The following is a 23,223-nucleotide window of genomic DNA, read 5'->3' on the forward strand; positions in this document are numbered from 1 at the left end:
AAGTGTATAGTAGAATAGGTAGGGCAAAACAAAAAAAAAATCTCAAAGCTGAAAATTTGTCCTTTATGTGTTGGTTTATAATTTTATTTTTAGAAAGGGGGATATCTTAATTTTCTTTTTATTTTAGGAAATAATCTAAATATATTTAATATTGAGCACTTATAAAAATTATGGATTTTATAGTTCAAATAACACTAGTATTACCTTTCTTAATAAAACAAAATAAGGGATATGAGCATTTGTTTTTAGAATGCTAAAGGATGAAGATAATGGTCATAATCCTAGATCTACTTCTGCCAGTGTCTTATTTTAAGCCCCTGTGACCTTACATTTCTGCTGGTGTAGAGATAGCTGCAGAATACTGGTAACAAGTGCCAAATTACTTACGTTTAAATCTCACTTTAACACTGTGTGCCCTTAATTATTTTTGTGCCCCAGTATTGTCATTTGTAAAAAAGCAGATTTATTCACTCAACAAATGTGTATTATATGTTACTAATGTACCAGGCACTGGTCTAGGAACAAACGATACAACAGGCCAGTATTTTGTTTAGGATTTTTGCATCGGTTTTCATTAGAGATATTGGTCTATAGTTTTCTTTTTTGTGTTGTCCTAGCCAGTTTTGGTATGAGGGTTATGTTGGCCTCATAAAATGTGTTTGGAAGTATTGCTTCTTCTTCAATTTTTTGGAAGACTTTGAGTACAGTAGGAACCAAGTCTTCTTTGAATGTTTAATAGAATTTACTAGTATAGCCGCCTGGCCCTGGGCTTTAATGTTTTGGAGGTTTTGATAGTTGTTTCTATTTCTTCCCTGCTTATGAGTCTGTTTAGGCTTTCTGCTTCTTCATGACTCAGTCTAGGAAGGCTGTATTCTTCTAAGAATTTATCTATTTCTTCTAGATTGTTAAATTTGGTGGCATATAGTTCTTCATAGTATTCTACAATAATTCTTTGTATATCTATATTATCTGTGGTGATTTCTCCACTTTCATTTTGAATTTTGTTTATATGAGTCCTTTCTCTTTTTTCTTTAGTGAGTCTTGCCAAGGGTTTGTCAATTTTGTTGATCTTTTGAAAGAACCAGCTCCTTGTTTTATTGATTTTTTTCTATAGTTTTTCTGTTCTCTATTTTATTTAGTTCTTTTATTTTTATTTTTTTTTTCTTCTGCTGGTTTTGAGTAGCCTTTGTTTTTCTTTTTCTAGTTCCTTAAGATGTGATGTTAAGTTGTTTACTTGGTAGCTTTCTTGTTTGTTCATACAAGCTTATAGTGATATGAATTTCCCTCTTATTACTGCTTTTGCTGTATCCCAGAGATTCTGATATGTTGTATTATCATTTTCATATTGTATTGTCTGTCTGTATCTTTTGATTTCTGCTTTTATTTCTTCTTTGACTCACTTATTTTTTTAGAAGTATATTGTTTAATTTCCACATTTTTGTGGGTTTGTTTATTTTTTTTTGCATTTGAATTCTTGTCTCAAAGCTTTATGGTCAGAGAATATGCTTGTTATAATTTCAATCTTTCTGAATTTGTTGATGTTGTTGAGCATATGGCCCAACATATGCTCAGTTCTTGAGAATGTTTTATGTACAGTGGAGAAAAATGTTTACTCTGTTGTTTTGAGATGAAATGTCCTTGTAGATGTATACCATATTCAATTGTTCTAGTGTTTTGTTTAAGGCCCATATTTCTTTATTGATTTTTCTGTTTGGATGAACTATCTAGAGCCATCAGCAATGTACTGAGGTCTCCAAGTATGATTGTATTTTTGTCAGTTTTTATTTTTAGATCTGTTAGTAGATGTCTTATATACTTTGGTGCTCCTTGGTTTGGTGTGTATATATTAAGAAATATTTCTTCTTGATTCAATGTGCCCTTTATCATTATGAAATGATCTTCTTTGTCTCTGATTACCTTTGTTGTCTTGTAGCCAGCATTGTTAGATATGAGTATGACTACACCTGCTTTTCTTTGGATGTTTTTTTTTTGGAGAATTGTTTTCCAACTTTTCACTTTGAATTTGTTTTTATCCTTGTAACTTAGATGTGTTTTGAAGGCAGCATACTATTGGATTTTCTTTCTTAATCCATTCTGCTACTCTGTGTCTTTTTATTGGTGAGTTCAATCCATTTATGTTTAGTGTTAATTATTGACACTTGAGGGTTTCCTATTGCCATTTTATATTTTGCTTTCTGATAGCTCTGTATCTTGTTTGGTTCTTCTCTTTTGTTTTTCTTTCATTTGTTTTTGTTTGGTTGTATTCCATACTTCTTTTTTTAAGCCATGTGTTTCCACAGTGGTTTTTTCAGGAGTGGTTACCATTTGGTAATAAAAAGAATATATATCATATTCATTGTAGTACATTATCTCATGAATGCTTCTGCACTCCATCCTCCTTTGCTACTGTTAATGTTTGTCCTCTCCCCTTTTTTGTTTCTTTGTCACAGATTAATCTTGTTTTTATTGTGATCTTGTTGGAGCTTTTAGTTGTAATTTTGTTTTGTTTTGTTTTTTGTATCTGGTCTGATAACCCCCTTTAGAATGTCATGAAGTGGGGGCTTTCTGGTGATAAATTCCCTCATCTTTTCTATATCTGTGAATGTTTTTATTTCCCCTTTGTATTTGAAGGATAATTTTGATAGATATATTATTCTTGGCTGGAAGTTTCTCTCTTTCAGTATCTTAAATATTGGGGTCCATTTTCTTCTGGCCTGTAGAGTTTCTGCTGAGAAATTGGATGATAGCCTAATGGGCCATCCTTTATATGTTGTATTCTTTTTTTTCCCTGGCTGCCTTGAGGATTTCTTTTTGTCATTGGTTAGTAATAATTTTATTACGATGTGTCTTGGAGTAGGTCTATTTGGGTTAAGGTAACTCAGTGTTCTGTTTGCTTCTTGGATTTGAGGCTCTAATTCCACAGGCTTAGGAAGTTTTCATCTATTATTTGTTTGAATATGTTCTCCAATCCATTTTTTCTCTCTTCTCATGATATACCTATTATTTTTATGTTGCTCTTTCTGATGGAGTCAGATAATTCCTGTAGGGCTTTCTCATTTTTTTTAAGTTTGTGAGTCTCTGTCTTCTCTCTTTAGGGTCTCTACTTGCCTGTCTTCTATGTCACTAATTCTCTCCTCTATCTGGTATGTTCCATTAGCTAAGCATGTTACCTTGTTTTTCAAGTTCATGTATTGAGTTTCTCATTTCTGTTTGGTTCTTTTTTATAGTTTCAATTTTATTGGTAATGTATTCTTTTGGTTATTGAATTTTTTTTTAGTTCTCTAAATTGCCTTTCCATGCTTACTTGTATTTTTCTGAGTATTTTTAGAAGTTCAATTTTTAATTCTCTGTTATTTAACTCCAAGGTTTTCAAGCAATTGAAATATTTTTCTAGAGATTTTTTATTATCTATCTGAGCTACATCTCTGTCTTTTGTATCCATGATATTTGATTTCTGTCTTTTGTATCATGATATTTGATTTCTTTTTTCTTAATGGCATTTGAGAGTGGTATTGTTAATAACACTAATAAGAGATAATTAAAAATAAAATAAAAATTGAAAAGATATAGTGAAAAAATGAAAATTTTATTATGATAAGTGGAACTAAAACTACAGATAACAGGAAACTAGAACTGAGAGAAAATGACAGAGATAAAAAATGAATTAAAAAATGCAAAATACCACAAAGAAAAATATGAATCCAAAATAAAATAATTTGTTGATAAGTGATAATTGAATAAGAGAAAAAAAAGAATAAAAATAAAGTTAAGGTTTTTGAAATGTAACCTTCATAAAAAAATGAAAAATGTAAAAACTATGGATAATGAAGTTCAATAGGAAAAGGAAAGAATGAAAAGGAAAAAATAAAAAATTACCAAAGCGGGGAAAAAAAGAAAAAAGATAAAAAAGAAGTTATAAAAAAATGTGATTTTTTTCTGGTTTTGAGAAGTAGCTTTTTATTTTTTTATTTTTTGGCAGGTAAATCTATACTGCAGGTTTTGCCCCTGTGAGGCTTTTGAGCAGAGATTTGTTGTTGTGTCACTATGGCAATAACATAGGCTTGGCCTCAGTCTCATTTGTAGGTGGGGCTTGTTAGGGTTTAGAGTCTCTGACAATGGGAGACTCAGTTAGTTTTCAGGTGCCTTTCTCCACGTCTCTCCTTCCTGAGCTAGCAGACTGAGGACTGAGCTGTGAGGTTCGCCCCAGCCACTGCTTGCACAGTAAGAGGCTCTAAGAGCAGCCAAGTCCTTCCTCCAGTACCGCTCAAAGCACAGTTCTGAGTAAGGCTGTGTCTACCTGAGCTGTTAGTGAAAGCAGGCCAGGCTGGGAGCTGATTGCAGATCTGGCACCTTTCTATGGGCCAGTGGACATATCTAGCACATCTCAGCTTGCCATCAGCTGGGAGCTGATTGCAAATTAGATGCCTTTCTAAGGGACTCTGGGCATGTCTAGTACACTTCAGTGCTCTGCGGGTTTAATCTTCACAGGTTTCTCCTTTGCGCACTGTTTGGTAGCCTGCAGCAAACCACATGCACGCCCAGTCCCCACAGCTTCCATAGTGCACACGAAGGTTTGCTCCTGCCCTGCCCACTTAGGTGCACAATGCTTGTGATCTCAGTCAGTATTGGAATACAGGAATGTGCTTTTTTTTTTATTCATTTTAGAGAGGAGAGGGAGAGACAGAGAGAGAGAGAGAGGAGAGACAGAGAGAGAGAAGGAGGGGAGGAGCTGGAAGCATCAATTCCCTTATGTGTCTTGACCAGGCAAGCCCAGGGTTTTGAACCGGTGACCTCAGCATTTCCAGGTCGACGCTTTATCCACTGCGCCACCACAGGTCAGGCCCAGGAATGTGCTTTGAGACCTGTATTGGTTTGTGGAGGCCTCCCCTCTGAACAGGTCCAGGCCTAGGGATCCTGGCCCTTGTAAATTCTTATGCTATTGGTTGGAGAGCCAGGACTACACAAAAACGCTGGTTACAGCCCACAAAGATTTCCACCACTGATAATCTTTGGCTAAGTCCTCCAGCCTTAGAGGACCATCCGTGCCAGAGGTGCCAGGTGGAGGCACTCGCACACTGCTTGTGATTGCGGACCTGGGAGCACACAAAGCCGCTCTGACACCAGCCTTTGTGGGCAACTCACACTGGCAACCTCCATCAGAGCCTGCTGCCCACGTTTCCCCCATGTCCACTATCTCAGGCTGAGCTGGCACGCTCTCTCCTCTGCTTGATCATCCACCTTATTCTAGCTTCTTCCTTCTTCCCCAGATCCTCCATATCTCTTGTTTTCAGATGAAAGCGTCCCTTTCTCCGATCAGTGAGGAAAGCAGAATACTCCATTCTTCATCTTATTTCCTTCAGAGTGGATTATATATTCAGCCACCTTTTTGCCCAATCATACCTTTGTCTAGTGTGTGTATATTTCAGATTCTCTTGAGATTTATTCTTTGTCTTTAATTGTTGAATTTGTTGAAATTTCAAGGGGAAATATCAGGAGCACCATCATGGCACCACTTCTCTGATGTTACTCTTTTGTCACTTTTCAAACAGTTTTTTTACACAAGCCTAGATGGTATGGTCTACTATACACCTATACTATATGGTATATAGACTGTTGCTCTTAGGCTACAAACTTATGTAGTGTGTCATTATACAAAACAACATAAGATTAAATCAAACACACAAAAAAATTACATAATCAAGACGTATGATAAACATGAGATGTATAAGACTGCTGCTGGTATAACAGGACATACTGTTTTAAAGCAAAACCTTTTTTTAATAAGTAAAAAATGTCTAGTTTAAAATAACAATAAAAGGTACAATATAGTAAATATTTATACATAAACCAGGAACATAGCCATTTATTATTTTTATCAGATATTACATACTATACAGAATTGTATGTGCTATACTTTTTTTTTTTTTTTTGTATTTTTCTGAAGTGAGAAGTGGGGAGACAGAGAGACAGAATCTTTCATGTGACCAACTGAGATCCACCTGGCATACACACCAGATTCTCTGTCCATCTGGGGCATTGCTCTGTTATAACTGGAGCCATTTTAGTGCCTGAGGTGGAGGCGATGGAGCCATCCTCAGGGCTTGGGCCAACTTTGCTCCAATTGAGCCTTGGGAAACAGAGAGACAGAGAAAGGAGATGGGGAAGGGTGGAGAAGCTGATGGACTCTTCTTTTATGTGCCTGGCCGGGAATCAAACTTGGGACTTCTATATGCCAGGCATAGGTTCTACCACTGAGCCAGCCAGCCAAGGCCTGTGCTACTTTTATACAACTGGCAATATATTAGGTTTGTTTATACCAACATCACCACAAACATGTGAGCAACATGTTGCACTATAATGTTATAATGGCTACAGACATCACTAGGTTTAGGAATTTTTCAGCTGTATTATAATCTTAGGATATCACTGTCTGCAGGTGGTCTGTCTTTGACTGAAACATCATTATGAGGCACATGACTAAAGCTTTTGGCCTATTCTTTGAGATGTGGAAGAACTTGGGAGGACCATGTTGGGTGTTGTAGACAGCAATAACTCTATTAAGTTTTATATAACTATTGACCATCTAAATGGAGATGACTGAGTAACAGGTTGGCTATATAAGTCTAAAGTTCAGAAAAGTGGTCCAGGCTAGAAATAAAAGTTGATAATTGTTTATGTATATTTGGGCAGCTATGATATAGATTGAGAAGTGGTACAATATTTTTGATTGTTTATAAGAAAAGGAACCACAAAAGAAATAGAGAAATGGTGGCCAGGGAGGTAGGAGGAAATTAAGAAGGAGTGAGGTTTTAGAGAGATCTACCATGAGCTTTTAAGGAAGACTAAGCGAGCAATGGGATCAAATGCTGCCTTTAGGTCAAGTAAGGTAGGAATCACCCATTGGCTTTAGCATTGTTAAGAGCGTGGAGTGGTGGGAACAAAAGCCTTGATTATAGTGATTTAAAAGATAGGGGAGAATTTAGCAACAGAGACTATCAATATCTTGTACTTTCTGATAAGGTTGTTATGAACATTAAAATGAGTAAAGTGCTCAGAACACTTTCTGGCTCATTTAATCACACAGTGAATGTTTGTTTTTTAAACAATGGTTAAAGCACAACTAGTAGAGAGAACATAAGTTTAATATAAACAAGTCTCATTGTTTGACAGGTTTTAGCTGTCATCTCTAAAAGTTGATTGTTATTAAGAAATTATATATTTTCTTTTCTTTCTTTTATTAGGTGAGTGGAGGGGAGATAATAAGGCAGACTTCTGCATGTGCCCTGACCAGTATCCACCCAGCAACCCCATATGGGGCTGATGCTTGAGTACCAAGATATCTTTAGCAACTGAGCACTCTGACAGACCTATCCTCGGTGGCGCCTAGGGCCATACTTGAACCAATTGAACCACTGACTGTGGGAGAAGAAGAGAGAGAGAAAAGGGAGGCAGAGGGAGAAAAGAAGATGGTTGCTCCTCATGTGTGCCATTACTAAGAATTGAACTTGGGATGTGCATACATCAGGCTGATGTTCTACCCACTGAGCCACTGACCACGGCCAAAAAATAATATATTTTTATATTATCAATCCTATAGGAATTTTTGGCTCATGGCCTCAGCAATGTGATTTCTTCATTTTTCTTCTGCATTCCAAGTGCTGCTGCCATGGGAAGGACTACTGGTTTGTACAGCACAGGCGCAAAGACACAGGTAATGTTTCTGTTTAGCAGGGATAAAAGAACTGCTCGGCCTGTACTCTTCTTCTGGGAGAGAGTGGTAAGAGCAAGCTTCTATTTTAAGTCCAGAAAGTACTTTTACTTCTTCAATATTTTTCTAACTTGTTTTGAGGAAGTCAATCTCTCTTTTCTTTCTTGTAAATGTTCCTTCTAGAAGCCAATGATTTCAGTGAGCTGACTAAAAAAATTCTGTACTATTTGCAGTTTTAAATCATATTTCCCTCTAGTGGAGTCTCTGAATTTGTTGTTTTTGCTAAGCTGATTAATTAAAATTTTTTCTGTTTTTGTTCATTTCCTTTAAATAAAATAAAATCAATTATATGCAAAATTAATCTTTGACAATGAAGTTCTTGTACAAATAGATGTACATGAATTTAAATATGTAATAAGATGTTTATGCACATTTGAGGGTAAAACCCAATTATTACATATTTTTAGAAACTCAAGTTAACTTGACATTTGAATGTCACCCGCATATCAAATATTGTGCTCATTACTGGCATATATTGACAATAAAGATAATCAGTAATAATTATTATAGTGGTAGTATTGGTAAACATATATATTGCTGTATTTGCCAGGCACTGCATGTCATACTTTCTAAGTAAATGAACTCATTTAACCTTTTAGGTAACTCTGAGAGAAGTATAATATTATTCTCAGTTTCCAGATTATAGAGTTGAAGAAAAGAGGGTTAAAGTAAATTAACCAGACCACAGAGCTAAGTGAGTTGGTAGAGCTGGGATTTTAATCTAGACAAATTTACTACAAATCTTGTACTGTTAACCACTGTTGTATACAAGAAAATTCATGCATGTATTAATATAAAAATCAATGTTATCTGCTAATTATTACTAAAGCAATTAACATTTATTTAAAGTTGAAATTGAATAAGAATTCATAAAGTATTTTATGTGATACTTTAAATTTTAGGAGTTTACCTTACAGTAGGTCTTTTTTGGGGCATGATATGATAGAAGACTAAATTTGAAAAGATATTGTTCTTGATCTTCAGGAAGAAGTGGTAAAAGAAAGATGGGTAAATAGCTATTAAATATAACAAAATTAATAAAATTATTTATGAATAGTAATGAAGCAAGGGGAAGTAGCAAGAAATTATGAATGTATAATAATTTGACAAAAGTTACAACTCATCAGCTAAGATGTGAAATTCTTATTCAACCTCATTTTACATGACAATTTAATTATTAAGTGGTTAGTGACTTCAAACATATGGTCATCATGTGTATTGGCATAAACATTTTGTCAAATTGTATTGTCAAATATTTGTGATATAAATTTGAATGTTTATATGTAATGCACTTATTTATATTTTTAATTTAATTTATTGGGGTGACCATGGTTAATAAAATTATATAGCTTCTAGGTGTACAATTCTGTAACACATTATCTGTATATTGTATTTTGTGTTCATCACCCCAAGTCAAGTCTCATTTCATCACTATTTATACCCCCCTTTACCTTCCTCTACCTCCCCTTTTCCCTCTGCCAATCTCTATACTGTTCTCTGAGCCTATAAACTTGCTTTTTTTCTTAATCCCTTTATCTTTTTTTCACCCAGTCCCCAAAACCCCTCCACTTGACAGCTGTCAGTTTATTCTCTGTACTATTTTGTTTCTATTTTGAGTCTGTTTCTATTTGTTACTTTATTTTCTTTATTAGATTCCACATATAAGTGAAATCATATAGTACTTGTTTTTCTCTGACTGGTTTATTTTACTTAGCACAATACTCTTTAGGTCCATCATGCTGTTGTAAAAGGTAAGATTTCCATCTTTTTATGGTTAAGTAGTACTCCATTATGTAAATGTACCACAGCTTTCTTTACCCACCCATCTACTGATGAGCACATTGGCTGCTTCCAAATCTTGGCTATTGCAAAATTGCTACAGTGAATATAGGGATGTGTATATTCTTTTGAATTAGTGTTTTATTTTCTTTGGAAATATTTCCAGAAGTGGGCCATAATACAGTTCCATTTTTAATTTTTTGAGGTAACTCTGTACTCCTTTCCACAGTGGCTGCACAAATGTGCATTCTCAGCAACGGTACATAAGGGTTTTCTTTCTTTGCATCTTCACCAACTCTTGTTCTTTGTTGATTTACTGATGATAGCCATTCTGACAAGTGTTAGGTGATATTTTATTGTGTTTTTTAATTTTATCTTATTGAATTTTTTGGTATGACATTGGTTAATAAAACCATACAAATTTCAATTGTCCAACTCAATAAAACATCATCTGTGTACTGCATCATGCACTTTCCACTCAAAGTCAAGTCACTTTCTGTCCCAATTTATCTCAGCTTTGCCCATTTTCACCTCCCCCTTCTTTCCCTTTTGATATATATTGCTCAATTATTATGGTTTTAATTTGATTAGGTATCATCCCTTACTTTAAAGACTCATTTATCTAAAAAATTCTAGTATTCTATAGTAGTGTTTAATTGGTTTTTCAGAAGGCTGAGTGTTTTAGATTTGCTCTCTTTATGTTCAGCTTAGAAAAATTTAGAGAGTGTTTAAGTACATGGATTCTAGAGCTGAGCTCTTGTTCTTTGTTGATTTACTGATGATAGCCTTCTGACAAGTGTTAGGTGATATTTTATTGTTTTTTAATTTTATGTTATTGAATTTTTTGGTATGACATTGGTTAATAAAGCCATACAAATTTCAATTGTCCAACTCAATAAAACATCATGTGGTTGGATGACTGTGCACACATAACTTCACCTCTCTAACATAACAGGACTCGACTGTTAAAGTAATCGTTATAAGGATTGAGTTAATACGTGCTTATTTAGTACAATGGTTAAGTGCAAAATAAATGCTCTTCAATGTTGGTAATTATCACTGATTTTATTGTTATTAGTTTTATCAGAGTTTTTTGCTTAATTTAGTACTATAAACATCTTGGTTTGGTTGGGATGTAGCAAGGCAGCTGCTAGTCCAAGTTGGCCATCCAGTTTGTTGGGGATCTTGAGCAAGTTAGCATCTTCATTTATCTCATGGACAGAGAAGTTTGGAATAGAATTTGTGAGATGTTTTTCACCTTAAGTGTTCTCCATTTCTGGAATTTCTGTAAGCATTTACTGCTTTTCTAATTACTATTTTAGTTATAACAATACCATCTGATTAACCTTTGTAACTTTTAATATTAAATGTCTGAAAGAGAATATGTTGAGAAAACATGTAGTTGTTTTTAAATATGGGATTTTTTCCCCACTTGAGTTGAATATAAATGTGTTCAATAAATAGGATAAAGATGGAGAGAAAACTTTCTATTCTCTCTTCTGGAGTGCACACATTTGAATAATTAGAACAATAGAACTTTTGTAAGAACTTTTTGTTATTTTCTGTATGGTGTTCTGTTCATCAGACTTCAAAAAATGAAAGAAGACTCACAAAACCAGTAAAAGATAAAAAAGCTTAGGAATAGAATATTTTATGCTATTATGCTTGTTGAGATGACCACTTATCTGTTTAACAATTCCTCAGTGGCTGGAGAAGAAATCTGATTTGATGTGCATATCTAAGTGAGAATGCTTTTCTATCATAATCATTTTAGATTTTTAACATGAAAAGCTAAGTTTATGTGTATTTAATTTATTACTGAAATATATTGATGAAAGCACTGGGTAAGCCAAGTTTGTTTGTTTTTCATTTGTTTGTTTATTTATTTATTTATATTTTTTATCTCCACTTATCTATTCAAACTTATAGTCCTAGAATACCACTAAAACTGTTCTGCCAAGTTCTGGCATATATTATCATATCCAAGGTTAATTCTCAATGCTTAAATTATTTAACCTATCAACTTCATTTTCCACTGTTGATTAGAAATTTTATCTTAATAAACTAATGGTAACCACTCACAAAAAAGCCACTACTGAAATGCATAGCTTAACACAAGAAGAAATAAAAGAAAGAAGTATAAAATACCACCAAACAAAAACAACTAAAAGAAACACAAAAGAGATGAACTAAGTGAAATACAGAGTTACTAGAAAATAAAGCATAAAATGGCTATAGAAAATTCTCAAGTATCAACAGTTACCCTAAATGTAAATGGACTGAACTCCCCAATAAATTGGCACAGAGTAGCAGATTGGATCAAAACAAAAAAGCCAACCATATGCTGCCTTCAAGAGGCACATCTAAGCTGCAAGGACAAATGTAGACTCTAAGTGAAAGGTTGGAAAACAATTCTCCAAACAAATGATACCCAAAGAAAAACAGGTATAGCCATACTAATATCTGAAAATGCTGACTTCAAGACAACAAAGGTAACCAGAGACAAGGATGGAAATTTAATAATGATAAAGGGGACACGGTATCAAGAAGACATAACACTTTTTAATATATGTGCACTGAACCAGGGAGTGCCAAAATATATAAGACATCTACTAACTGATTCAAAATGAAAAAGAGACAAAAACACAACACTATTTATAGATCTCAACACAGCCCTGATGGCTTTAGGTAAATCATCCAAGCAGAAAATTAATAAAGAAATATTGGCCTTAAAAGGCATACTAGACCAACTGGACATAATAGATATTTACATGACATTTCATCCAAGAACATCAGATTATACATTATTTCCCAGGGTGCATGGAACATTCTCAATGACAGACAATATGTTGGGCCCCAAAACTAACATCAACAAATTCAGGAAGATTGAAATTGTACTATGAATATTCTATGAATTCAATTGCAAAACAGAAGTGAAGAAACCCACAAAAATGTGAAAATTAAACAACATACCTCTAAAGATAGTTGTGTCAAAAAAGAAACAAATGCAGAGATAAAAAGATATACACAGACAAACAAGAATGAAAACATGACAGGTCAAAATTTCTGGAGTGCAGCAAAAGCAGTAATAAAAGGAAGCTGTATATCATTACAACCTTATATCAAGGAATAATAAAGATTTCTAAGTAAACATCCTAATGTCACATATTAAAGAACTAGAAAAAAAAGAAGAAAGGCAACCCAAAGTCAGAAAAATAAAGGAAATAGTAATAATTAGAGTAGAAATAAATAAAATAGAGAACAAAAAAATAGAAAAATTTAATACAACAAAGAGCTGATTCTTTGAAAAGATCAATAAAAGGACTCATATAAATAAAATCCAAAATGAAAGAGGAGAAATTACCACTGACATCATACACACACACACACACACACACACACACAAAGGATCATACTAGAATAATATAAAAAGCTATATACCACCAAATTTAACAATCTAGAAGAAATGGATAAGCTCTTAGAACTACACAATCTTTCTAGACTGAGTCACAAAGAAATAGTAAACCTAAATAGACCCAAAAGCAGGGAGGAAATAGGAACAACTATCAAAAGCCTTTCAAAAAATAAAAGTCCAGAACCAGATGGCTACATTAGTGAATTATACCAAATATTCAAAGATTTGTTATCTATTCTTCTTAAAGATTTGTTATTAGTCTCCCCAAAAAAATACAGAAGAAGCAATACTACTTAACGCATTTTATGAGGCCAACATAACCCTGATACCAAAACATGGAAAGGACCACATAAAAAGAGAAAACTACAGACCAATATCTCTTATTAATACAGATATAAAAATCCTAAACAGAATACCATCAAATAAAATACAATAATACATTAAAAAAATATAATACATTACAATCAAGTGGGATTCATCTCAGGAGCACAAGAATGATTCAACATATATAAATCAGTCAACATAATATACCACATCAACAAAACAAAAAACAAATATTCTATGATTGTATCAATAGATGCAGAAAAGGCATTTGATAAAATACAATATACATTTATGTTTAAAATACTCAATAAAATGATTGTGTTCTTGTCTGTTTTCATTTTTAGTTAGTAGATCACATATATTTTGGTGCACACTGAGTCAATGCATATATATAAAGAAGTGTTATGTCTTCTTGACATAATGTTTCCTTTATCATACAAATATCCATCTTTATCTATTGTTACCTCTGCTGTCTGGCAGTCAACCTTGTCAGATATTAATATGGCTACACTTGCTTTTTTTGGGTATTATTTGCTTGGAGAACTACACTGGGGAACAAAATTTTTGTTGCATCCACAAAAACACTTGTTCTTACTTAATCCGAGTGTGCTGATCTCAAATCTGACATTAGTTTTTCTCTGTAAGCTACATTTTTTTGCAATTCAAGATTTTAGATTTTCATCTTATTGTAAAATTTTCAACATTTAGTTTAACATAATGAAGTCGAATGTCTTCTTTGGCATCATCTTTGTGAAAATATAATAATTTATATAATGCAGTAAATACACTAATACACTAAAAGAAATGATTGCATCAGAATTTGTCTACAATTTTGAAATAGAACATATTAAAACACTTATTTTAATCATAAAATATGTGCAAAACTTATTTAAATTCTATTCAGGCAAAAATTTGCATTTGTAGCTCTTGCGTTTGTGTACTTGTTGAGGACAATCTCATTTGATGCTCCAGCAGTAGTCTACTCATCACTAACAGATCCAAGATTTTCAGGAAACTTATCATGGTGGCTGTTCAAGAAGTGAATCATAATGTTCATGTTACATCCAATGTCGTGGAAAGCCAACAGCATCCTTTGAACCAGAAGTTCATAGTTTTCTGCTTTTTTGTTGCCAAGGAAGTTCTTTGTAACTGCCACAAAAGACTGCCATGCTGCTTTCTCCTCTTTATTCATCTTTCTGGCAAACTCTTCATCACATATGAGGGTTCCAATTTGAGGTCCATTGAATACACCTGCTTTTATCTTCTCAAAAGACAAGGCAGGAAAGGCAGAAATAATATGTTGAAAGCATTCACTTTCTCTATTCAAAGCCTGAACAAACTGCTTCATTAAGCCAACTTTGATGTGAAGTGGGGGGGAAAATGATTCTATCTCGATTAACTACAGGTTCATTTACAATATTTTGCATCCTAACTTCCAGAGCTTCATGTTTTGGCCACTCATTCTGTGTTCAGTGTTTCTCCCAAGCTCAACTGTCCCACAAACACAGAAAGCAAGGATACTTCATGAAAACTCTATGTTGTCCTAGTAGAAAATTTACCATTTTAAGATCCACACAAATGATCCAGTTATGCTCCTCATACTTCAGAAAGTTGAGGACAATTTTTATGTCATTCTTACTAAATTATTCAATTTGGGTTGGCTAAACTGCTGAGGGATTAATGACTTCTTGGTTTTAGAAGAAGACCCTTCAGATTCTGCAACCATTTTCTCATGCATCTTATCAAAATATACTTGATCACCATGTTCACTTTCTTTGTCCTTAGAAGAAATAAAACCATTGAAAACTGGAACTGGGAGTGTCTCAGAGTGTAGGATAGGTCATATTGCTGAAGGAATTTTAGAATATGTGATCATATGCTGTTTTTTCTTGCCGATGCCCTATATATGGATCAAACAGAAATAACAGTCACTGCTGTGGTCCTTAGGTTCACGCCAAACCATGGGAATTCCAAAAGGCATTCCTTTGCGTTTTCCTTTTGCCCAGTCATGAAGCATTTCCTCATAGTTATGACATGCAATATGAGGAGCGCAATTCTTATCTTGATTGCCAAGGGGAACTTGAAAATAGGCAATATATGCACGTGTCACAAATAATGAAATATTGCACCTTTGATGTTGAAGTGTGTAACGGCCACATATATAACAGAAGGTGTCAGGACTATTCTTACATTTACGCCTACTCAAAGAAGCCATGATTCAATCTTAAAACAAAATAAGAGGGTGTAATTTTTTACATTTAAAAACAACTACAATTATGTAAAAGTGATGTTTGTAAAACATTAATTGCCTTGTGGTTATGTTCAATCCAAGAGTGATTGCCCTTTAACTCCAATTTAAAAACCAATGCATGCCATTAACTGTAACAAAAAGAAATTAAAATTGCATAAAAACTAGAGCATGCACAAAAAAGGGATTTCAGATTTGGAATCAGCGATGTAGAAATATATAGAAACAGTTCTAAAACCTCATGCAACAGAAAATAAAAAAAAACTGTTCCCCAGTGTTATTTTCCAATCTTTCACTTCAAATCTACTTTTGTTCTTGTAGCTTAGATATGTATCTTGAAGGAAGCATAAGTTTGGGTTTTGTGTTTTGAATCAGTCTGCTACTCTGTGACTCTTTATTGCCATGTTCAGGTCATTTACATTTAGGGTAATTGTTGATGCTTGAGGATTTCCTATAATCATTTTATGTTTTATTTTCTGGTAGCTTTGTATCTGCTTTGGTTCTTCTTCTTTGTGTTTCTTTCAGTTGTTTTTGTTTGGTTCTATTCCATACTTTTCTCCCTGTTTCTTCTTTTTAAGCTATGTATTTCAGTAGTGGCTTTTTTTTTGTATATGACTACCATTAGGTTATTAAAAGAAAAATGTTCATATGTACAAGAGTCCTTCGTCTTATGTGTGCTTCTGCATTCCATTCATTTTTGCTACTGCAGATCTTTATCCTCTTTTCTTTTATGTTATTGTTGTCCTGGATTATTCTTGTTTTTATTGTGACCCTGTTGGAACTTTCAAGTGTAATTTTGAATTATTTTGTTCTTTTTATTTGTTTGAATAACCCCTTTGAATATTTCCTGCAGTGGGGGTTTTCTGGTGATAGATTTTCTCAGCTTTTGTATGTCTGTAAAAGTGTTTGTTTCATTTTCATTTTTGAAGGATAACTTTAATGGATATAGTATTCTAGGCTAGTACTTTCTCTCTTTCAATAATTTGAATGTTGGGTCCAATCTCTTTGGGCTTGTAAAGTTTCCTCTGACAAATATGATAATAACCTAATGGGTTGTCCTTTATACGTTATGCTCTTCCTTTCCCTTCTGCCTTGAGGATTCTCTTTGTCTGGATATTTGACAATTTTATTATGGTGTACATTAGAGAAGTTTTGTTTGAGTTGAGGTAACTTGCTGTTCTGTTTGCATTTGGATTTGAGGTTCTAACCCTTTCCATAGGATTGGGAAGTTCTTATCTATTATTTGTTTGAATAAGGTCTCTATTTCCTTCTTCTTCTCTTCTTCTGACATACCCATTATTTTTATATTGCTCTTTTTTATAGAGTCAGACAATTATTGTAGAGCTCTCTCATTTTTTTAAAAAAAAATTCTTGAGTCTCCCTCTTCTTCTCTCTATAGTGTTGTAAGGTACCAAAAGCTACAAAATTAATATTAGTATTTTAGAAAGCTTAAAGAACATTTTATTAATTTGGGCTAGGCATGCAGAGAAATTTTGTAAATGATCTTTGTACTTGTGTGATTAGCATCAAACCAGGGTGGCTGATAGCATTATATTGTAAATGCAGAGGAGAAGGAGATTTGGATTCTCTGACCTTCCCCCACACCTGTAAGAAAATAGGTGAATAGCTAGCTAGGTGTAGAAAGAGCAGAATTAAAATAGATCTTTTGTTTGTTTGTTTGTTTGTTTTTGTTTTTCTGAAGCTGGAAACGGGGAGAGACAGTCAGACAGACTCCCGCATGCGCCCGACCGGGATCCACCTGGCACGCCCACCAGGGGCGATGCTCTGCCCACCAGGGGGTGATGCTCTGCCCCTCCGGGGCATCGCTCTGCCATGACCAGAGCCACTCTAGCACCTGGGGCAGAGGCCAAGGAGCCATCCCCAGCGCCCGGGCCATCTTTGCTCCAATGGAGCCTTGGCTGCGGGAGGGGAAGAGAGAGACAGAGAGGAAGGAGGGGGTGGGGGTGGAGAAGCAAATGGGCGCTTCTCCTATGTGCCCTGGCCGGGAATCGAACCCAGGTCCCCCACATGCCAGGCCGATGCTCTACTGCTGAGCCAACCAGCCAAGGCAGATCTTTTTTTTTTGTTTGTAGTTTTTGAAGCTGGAAATGGAGAGGCAGTCAGATAGACTCCCGCATGCACCCAACCGGGATCCACCTGGCACGCCCACCAGGGAGAGATGCTCTGCCCATCCGGGGCATCGCTCTGTCACAACCAGAGCCACTCTAGCGCCTGGGGCAGAGGCCAAGGAGCCATCCCCAGCGCCCAGGCCATCTTTTGCTCCAATGGAGCCTCAGCTGTGGGAGGGGAAGAGAGAGACAGAGAGGAAGGAGAGGGGGAGGGGTGGAGAAGCAGATGAGCGCCTCTCCTGTGTGCCCTGGCCGGGAATCGAACCCGGGACTTCTGCACGCCAGGCTGATGCTCTACCACTGAGCCAACCGGCCAGGGCCAGAATTAAAATAAATCTTTTCTTATATTGATAGGACATTTACAGGCATTTGTCCCCATGGAAAATACCCCTCCCCTCCTGAAAACGTGTAGTTAATGTATATATCTCTAAAGAAAGGAATAGCAAATGAACACTAGAAAATATAAAAATATCTTTTAATATGTAAAGTGACATTCTTACCATTGTATTACCTTGTAAGTTTTAATGTGTAGAAACGTCTTTTTATGAATCCTATAGGCAAATGTTATAAACTTGCTAATGAATTGTGTCCCATCCCCCCTTCATCCTTTTCCCAACCTGTATAGGTGAAAACAAAGTTTATAAGCTTATGCCATGATGTCAGGCTTTTTCCCCGCCCATGTATAATTAAGGGTATATAACCAGCCCCTAGAATATTAAAGATGCACACGATTTGGGAATGCTGCCCTGTGTAAGTTATATGAGGCTGGCATAGTTAATAAATTTTCTCCTTTAATAAAACTCTTCAAAATTCATCTGGACTGGGTGTCTATACATGAACTCGATGAAGTAAGGTACAGTGCCTTTCAGAAACTGGGGTGCAGTATTTTATAACAATAGCATCTCTAGTTGATTGTCTTTATTATCACTGATTCTCTCCTTTGTCTTGCCTATTCTATTAGCTAAACTTGCTATCTCATTTTTCAATTCGTGTTTTGAGTTCTTTATCTCTGTTTTGTTCTTTTTTAAAGTTTCAATCACCTTGTTGAAATACTCATTTTGTTTATTAATTTGTTTTTTGAGCTTATTACGTTATACATTATTGTTTCTTCTCACTGAGTATTTTCAGAACTTCAATTTTGAATTCTCCGTTGTTTAAATCCAAGGTTTCCATGTGATTGAGCTTTTTTTTTCTGGATATTTTTTATTTTCTTTCTGAACTTCATCTCTCTCTTGTGTAGTCATGGTGTTTGATTTCTTCTTCTTTGATGGCATTTGTTTTATTTTTAAGAACTTTAACAAACAACTAACAATAAAAAATAAAAATGACAAAATACAATGAAAATATAAATATTTTAAAAATGAAAAAAAAGAAAAACCATAAAAACAAAGAGCAAGGGAGATGACGTCAGAGTAATGGCGGGGTAGGAAGCGATACCGATAAATCTCCCCCAAAACTCAACAAGATCTTCAACCAGAAACAGAAAAACCTATACTTGGAGCTTGCAGATGCTTCGCAATACACCCAAAGGTATGATTGAGTGAAAAATTGGCTAAATATATAACCAAACCCCGAAGGAAATAGGGAGTAAGAAATGCTCCGCCTTCCTCACTAACCTAAACAAGGCGGCTTTCTCTGGTAACTGTGAATATAGAAACTGAGGCGGGCAAAGGGGGTGAATACATCCAGGCCGCGAAACAAACGGCCGAACCAGGCTGTGGCACGGAGATCCAAGCCGAGGAAAATCTGATCCTGTGGCAACCCGGGCAATACAAGCTAACACTCGCGCCAAACCCAAACAAAGAAAGACAAGCGGCGCGGCCATTTTACCCGGTCTCCTGGCTGGTGCGCAGTTAGTGGGCGAGAGATTTCTTCCTAGGCCCCGGGAGTCAGTGCCCGTGTTGCCCCACGGAGAGGCAGGGTCAGAGGCCTTTCTGTGGGCCGAGGGCGGAGTCTCTGGGCAGCCCCAGCGCCCTGGGAAAGCCACGCACGGGAGGGAGCGAGAACTAATTCCAACGGTGGAGATTTTCTGTGCCGGAGGGTGTTTCACTCAGAGGGAAAGCGGCCGGCCTCATATCCTGGTTTGCGCGCGCAGATAAGGAGTGAGCGATTCCTCCGAGTGCCTCGGCAGTGCGCACCCGTGTCATCGCACAGAGGAGCAGAGTCAGGGGCCTTTGTGTGGGCCAAAGCGGAATCTCGGACCGCCCCAGCGCCTTGCAAAAGCCGCGCACGGGGACGGAGCGAGACTCAATTCCAATGCTGCAACTTTTCCCTGCGGTTGGGGGTTTCACTCAGAGCGTGAGACTGCTGGCCGGATATCCTGGTCTGCGCGCGCAGCCAGTGAGTGAGAGTTTCCTCCAAGCACCCCGGAAGTGGGCACCCGCTTGTGTTACCAGACAGAGTGGCAGAGCCAGAGGTCTTTGAATGGCCGGAAAGCCCGCCTGATTATGCTAGCAGCTCTGACTGACTGAGCCTTACCCAGAGCCCTGTGCTGAGTGGAAATAGAGTGGGGAGTTGCCAGCTCTTTGAGCCTCTTACTATCCAGGCAGAGGCAGCAGCAACCCCATAGCTGGATTATCAGGCTACTAATTGAGGAAGGAAAGACTAGGAGAAAGGCTCTAGGAACACGGACTCTCTCACTGTCGGAGCCAATAAATGCTAATAGCCTAGACTGCCAACGAGACTAAAGCACAATACATGACATTGCCATAGAGACTTATCAACTGCAAACCTCCACCTGAGCGTGGCAAAGGGGCAAAACCCGGGGTACAGAGTCACCGACCAGGAAGAGGGAGAGAAAAGAAAAAGCAAGAAGATAACCTCTCAAAATCAAGAATAATCTGCAGACTTTATAACCTATCCCATTTTATTATATTTGTTCGTTTGTTTCTCTTATCTTCATTCTTGATACTTTTTTTTTCCTCCTCCAATTTGGCCAATTAACTCTCTACTGGTCTTACTCTCTCCTCTCCTTGAACTACACTACCCATAAGTGTTACATCTCCCATCATCTTTTCTCTTCTCTTCCTTTCTCTCTATGAGGGTTGCACTCCAAAACCCTTAACTCTCTCTCTCTCTCTCCTTTCTTTTTTCTTCTTTTAGTGGTTCCCTCCTTTTTTTTTCTCTCTCTCTCTTTCTTTTCTCCCTCTATATTAGTTTCTTCCTTTCTCCTTTACATCTCCTCTCACTCAAACCTCAATAACAAACAAATTATCTTATCTGGGACTCAAACTTATGTTTGTGGCATTTTGGGGGGTTTTTACTTCACCTTTTTAACTCACTAGCAGTGCTCCCATCCCTGGCTCTCCATAATATCTAGTTCTTGTTCCACTAAATACAATAGTAATTTTTTAATTTGTCCCCCCATTTTTCTGTTTTCCTCTTAATCCTCTCATCATAACTCTTAGACAACCAACACCTAAAAGCAAATCATTTTATTCTTGACCCAAATTTTTTCCTTATTTGCTTTTTGTGGGTCCATACGCTCTTTTTTTCTTCTTCTTTTTTGTTTTTTTTTGTTTTTTTTGTTGTTTTTTTTTGTTTGTTTGCCCCTTTATTACTTTTCCCCAATTCAGGCCCTCCATCACAGGCATTGTTTGTTATAATTCAAAGTCCACCACAAGATTTTATCAAGAAAGAGGGGAGAGGAGAGGAGAGGAAAAAAGGAGGGGGGGAATAACTTCCTTTTTTTTTTTTTAATTTATTTTTTATTTTTATTTTATTTTATTTTTCTTTATTTCATTATTAATTTTTTTTTTAAAAAAACAACTTTTTTCGATTTTTTTTTATTATTTTTTAAAACTTTTTATTCTTTATTAAATCTCATTAATACTATCAACAAAACCACCCTCAGATGCCATTAAGGAAGAGAAAATCGAATATCATGGATACAAAAGAAAGAGAGGTAACACAGCTAGATGAGGAAAAATCTATGGAGAAAAAAATTTAATATATTGGAAACCTTGGAGCTAAATGACAGAGAATTCAAGATAGAAATCCTAAAAATCCTCCGAGATATACAAGAAAACACAGAAAGGCAATTTAGGGAGCTCAGAAAACAACTCAATGAACACAAAGAATATATGTCCAAGGAAATTGAAACTATAAAAACAAATCAAACAGAGATGGAAAAACTCAATTCACGAGCTGAAAAACGAAGTAACAAGCTTAGCTAATAGAACAGGTCAGATAGAAGAGAGGATTAGTGAAATAGAAGACAAGCAACTTGAGGCACAACAGAGAGAAGAAGAAAGAGACTCAAAAATTAAAAAAAATGAGATAGCCCTACAAGAATTATCTGACTCCATCAAAAAGAATAACATAAGAATAATAGGTATATCAGAGGGAGAAGAGAGAGAAAATGGAATGGAGAACATACTCAAACAAATAATAGATGAGAACTTCCCAAGCCTGTGGAAAGAACTAAAGCCTCAAGTTCAAGAAGCAAACAGAACTCCAAGTTTTCTTAACCCCAACAAACCTACTCCAAGGCATATCATAATGAAATTGACACAAACCAACAGCAAAGAAAAAATTCTCAAGGCAGCCAGGGAAAAGAAGAATACAACATATAAAGGAAGGCCCATTAGATTATCATCAGATTTCTCAGCAGAAACTCTACAAGCTAGAAGAGAATGGACCCCAATATTTAAAGTCCTGAAAGAGAGGAACTTTCAGCCACGAATACTATACCCATCAAAGCTATCCTTCAAATATGAAGGAGAAATAAAAACATTTACAGATACAGAAAAGATGAGGGAATTTATCATCAGAAAACCCCCACTCCAGGAATTACTAAAGGGGGTTCTCCAATCAGATACAAAGAACAAAAAAAAAACAGAGCCACAAGTAAAAGCTCCAAGAAGAACACAATAAAACCAAATTTAAACTGTGACAACAACAAAAAGAAAGAGGGGGAGAAGATGGAGATTAACAGTAGCAAAGGACGATGGAGTGCAAAAGTACTCACAAAATAGTTCGCTACAATGAACAGGGTAGGGACCCTTTTCATTATTCAAAGGTAACCACCATTGAAAAAACCACCACAGAAGCACATGAGATAAAAAAGATAGCAACAGTGGAAAGATGTATGGAATACAACCAAATAAAAACAAAAGATAGAAAAACAAAAGAGAAGGATCAAACAAGACACAAAACTAACAGAAAGCAAGATATAAAATGGCAATAGGGAACCCACAAGTATCAATAATTACACTAAATGTAAACGGATTAAACTCACCAATAAAAAGGCACAGAGTAGCAGAATGGATTAAAAAAGAAAATCCAACTGTATGCTGCCTACAGGAAACTCATCTAAGTAACAAGGATAAAAACAAATTCAAAGTGAAAGGCTGGAAAACAATACTCCAAGCAAATAACATCCAAAAAAAAGCAGGTGTAGCAATACTCATATCGGATAATGCTGACTACAAGACAGGAAAAGTACTCAGAGACAAAAATGGCCATTTCATAATGGCTAAGGGGACACTGAATCAAGAAGACATAACAATTCTTAATATATATGCACCAAACCAAGGAGCACCAAAATATATAAGACAGC

At 35.8% G+C, this 23,223-nt stretch overlaps 1 protein-coding gene across 1 annotated transcript in view; it reads left to right on the forward strand.

Moving 5' to 3' along the window:
* The window catches only part of SLC26A7 (solute carrier family 26 member 7), a 228,662-nt gene that overhangs the window by 99,415 nt on the left and 106,024 nt on the right, over positions 1–23,223 (forward strand). Inside the window, exon 8 of the mRNA XM_066372472.1 lies at positions 7,598–7,711. Coding sequence (XP_066228569.1) covers positions 7,598–7,711 — 114 coding nt within the window. The remainder of the gene's footprint in view (positions 1–7,597; positions 7,712–23,223) is intronic.

The sequence above is a fragment of the Saccopteryx leptura genome, chromosome 3 (assembly GCF_036850995.1).
Source record: "Saccopteryx leptura isolate mSacLep1 chromosome 3, mSacLep1_pri_phased_curated, whole genome shotgun sequence".
In the NCBI taxonomy this organism is placed as follows: Eukaryota; Metazoa; Chordata; class Mammalia; order Chiroptera; family Emballonuridae; genus Saccopteryx; species Saccopteryx leptura.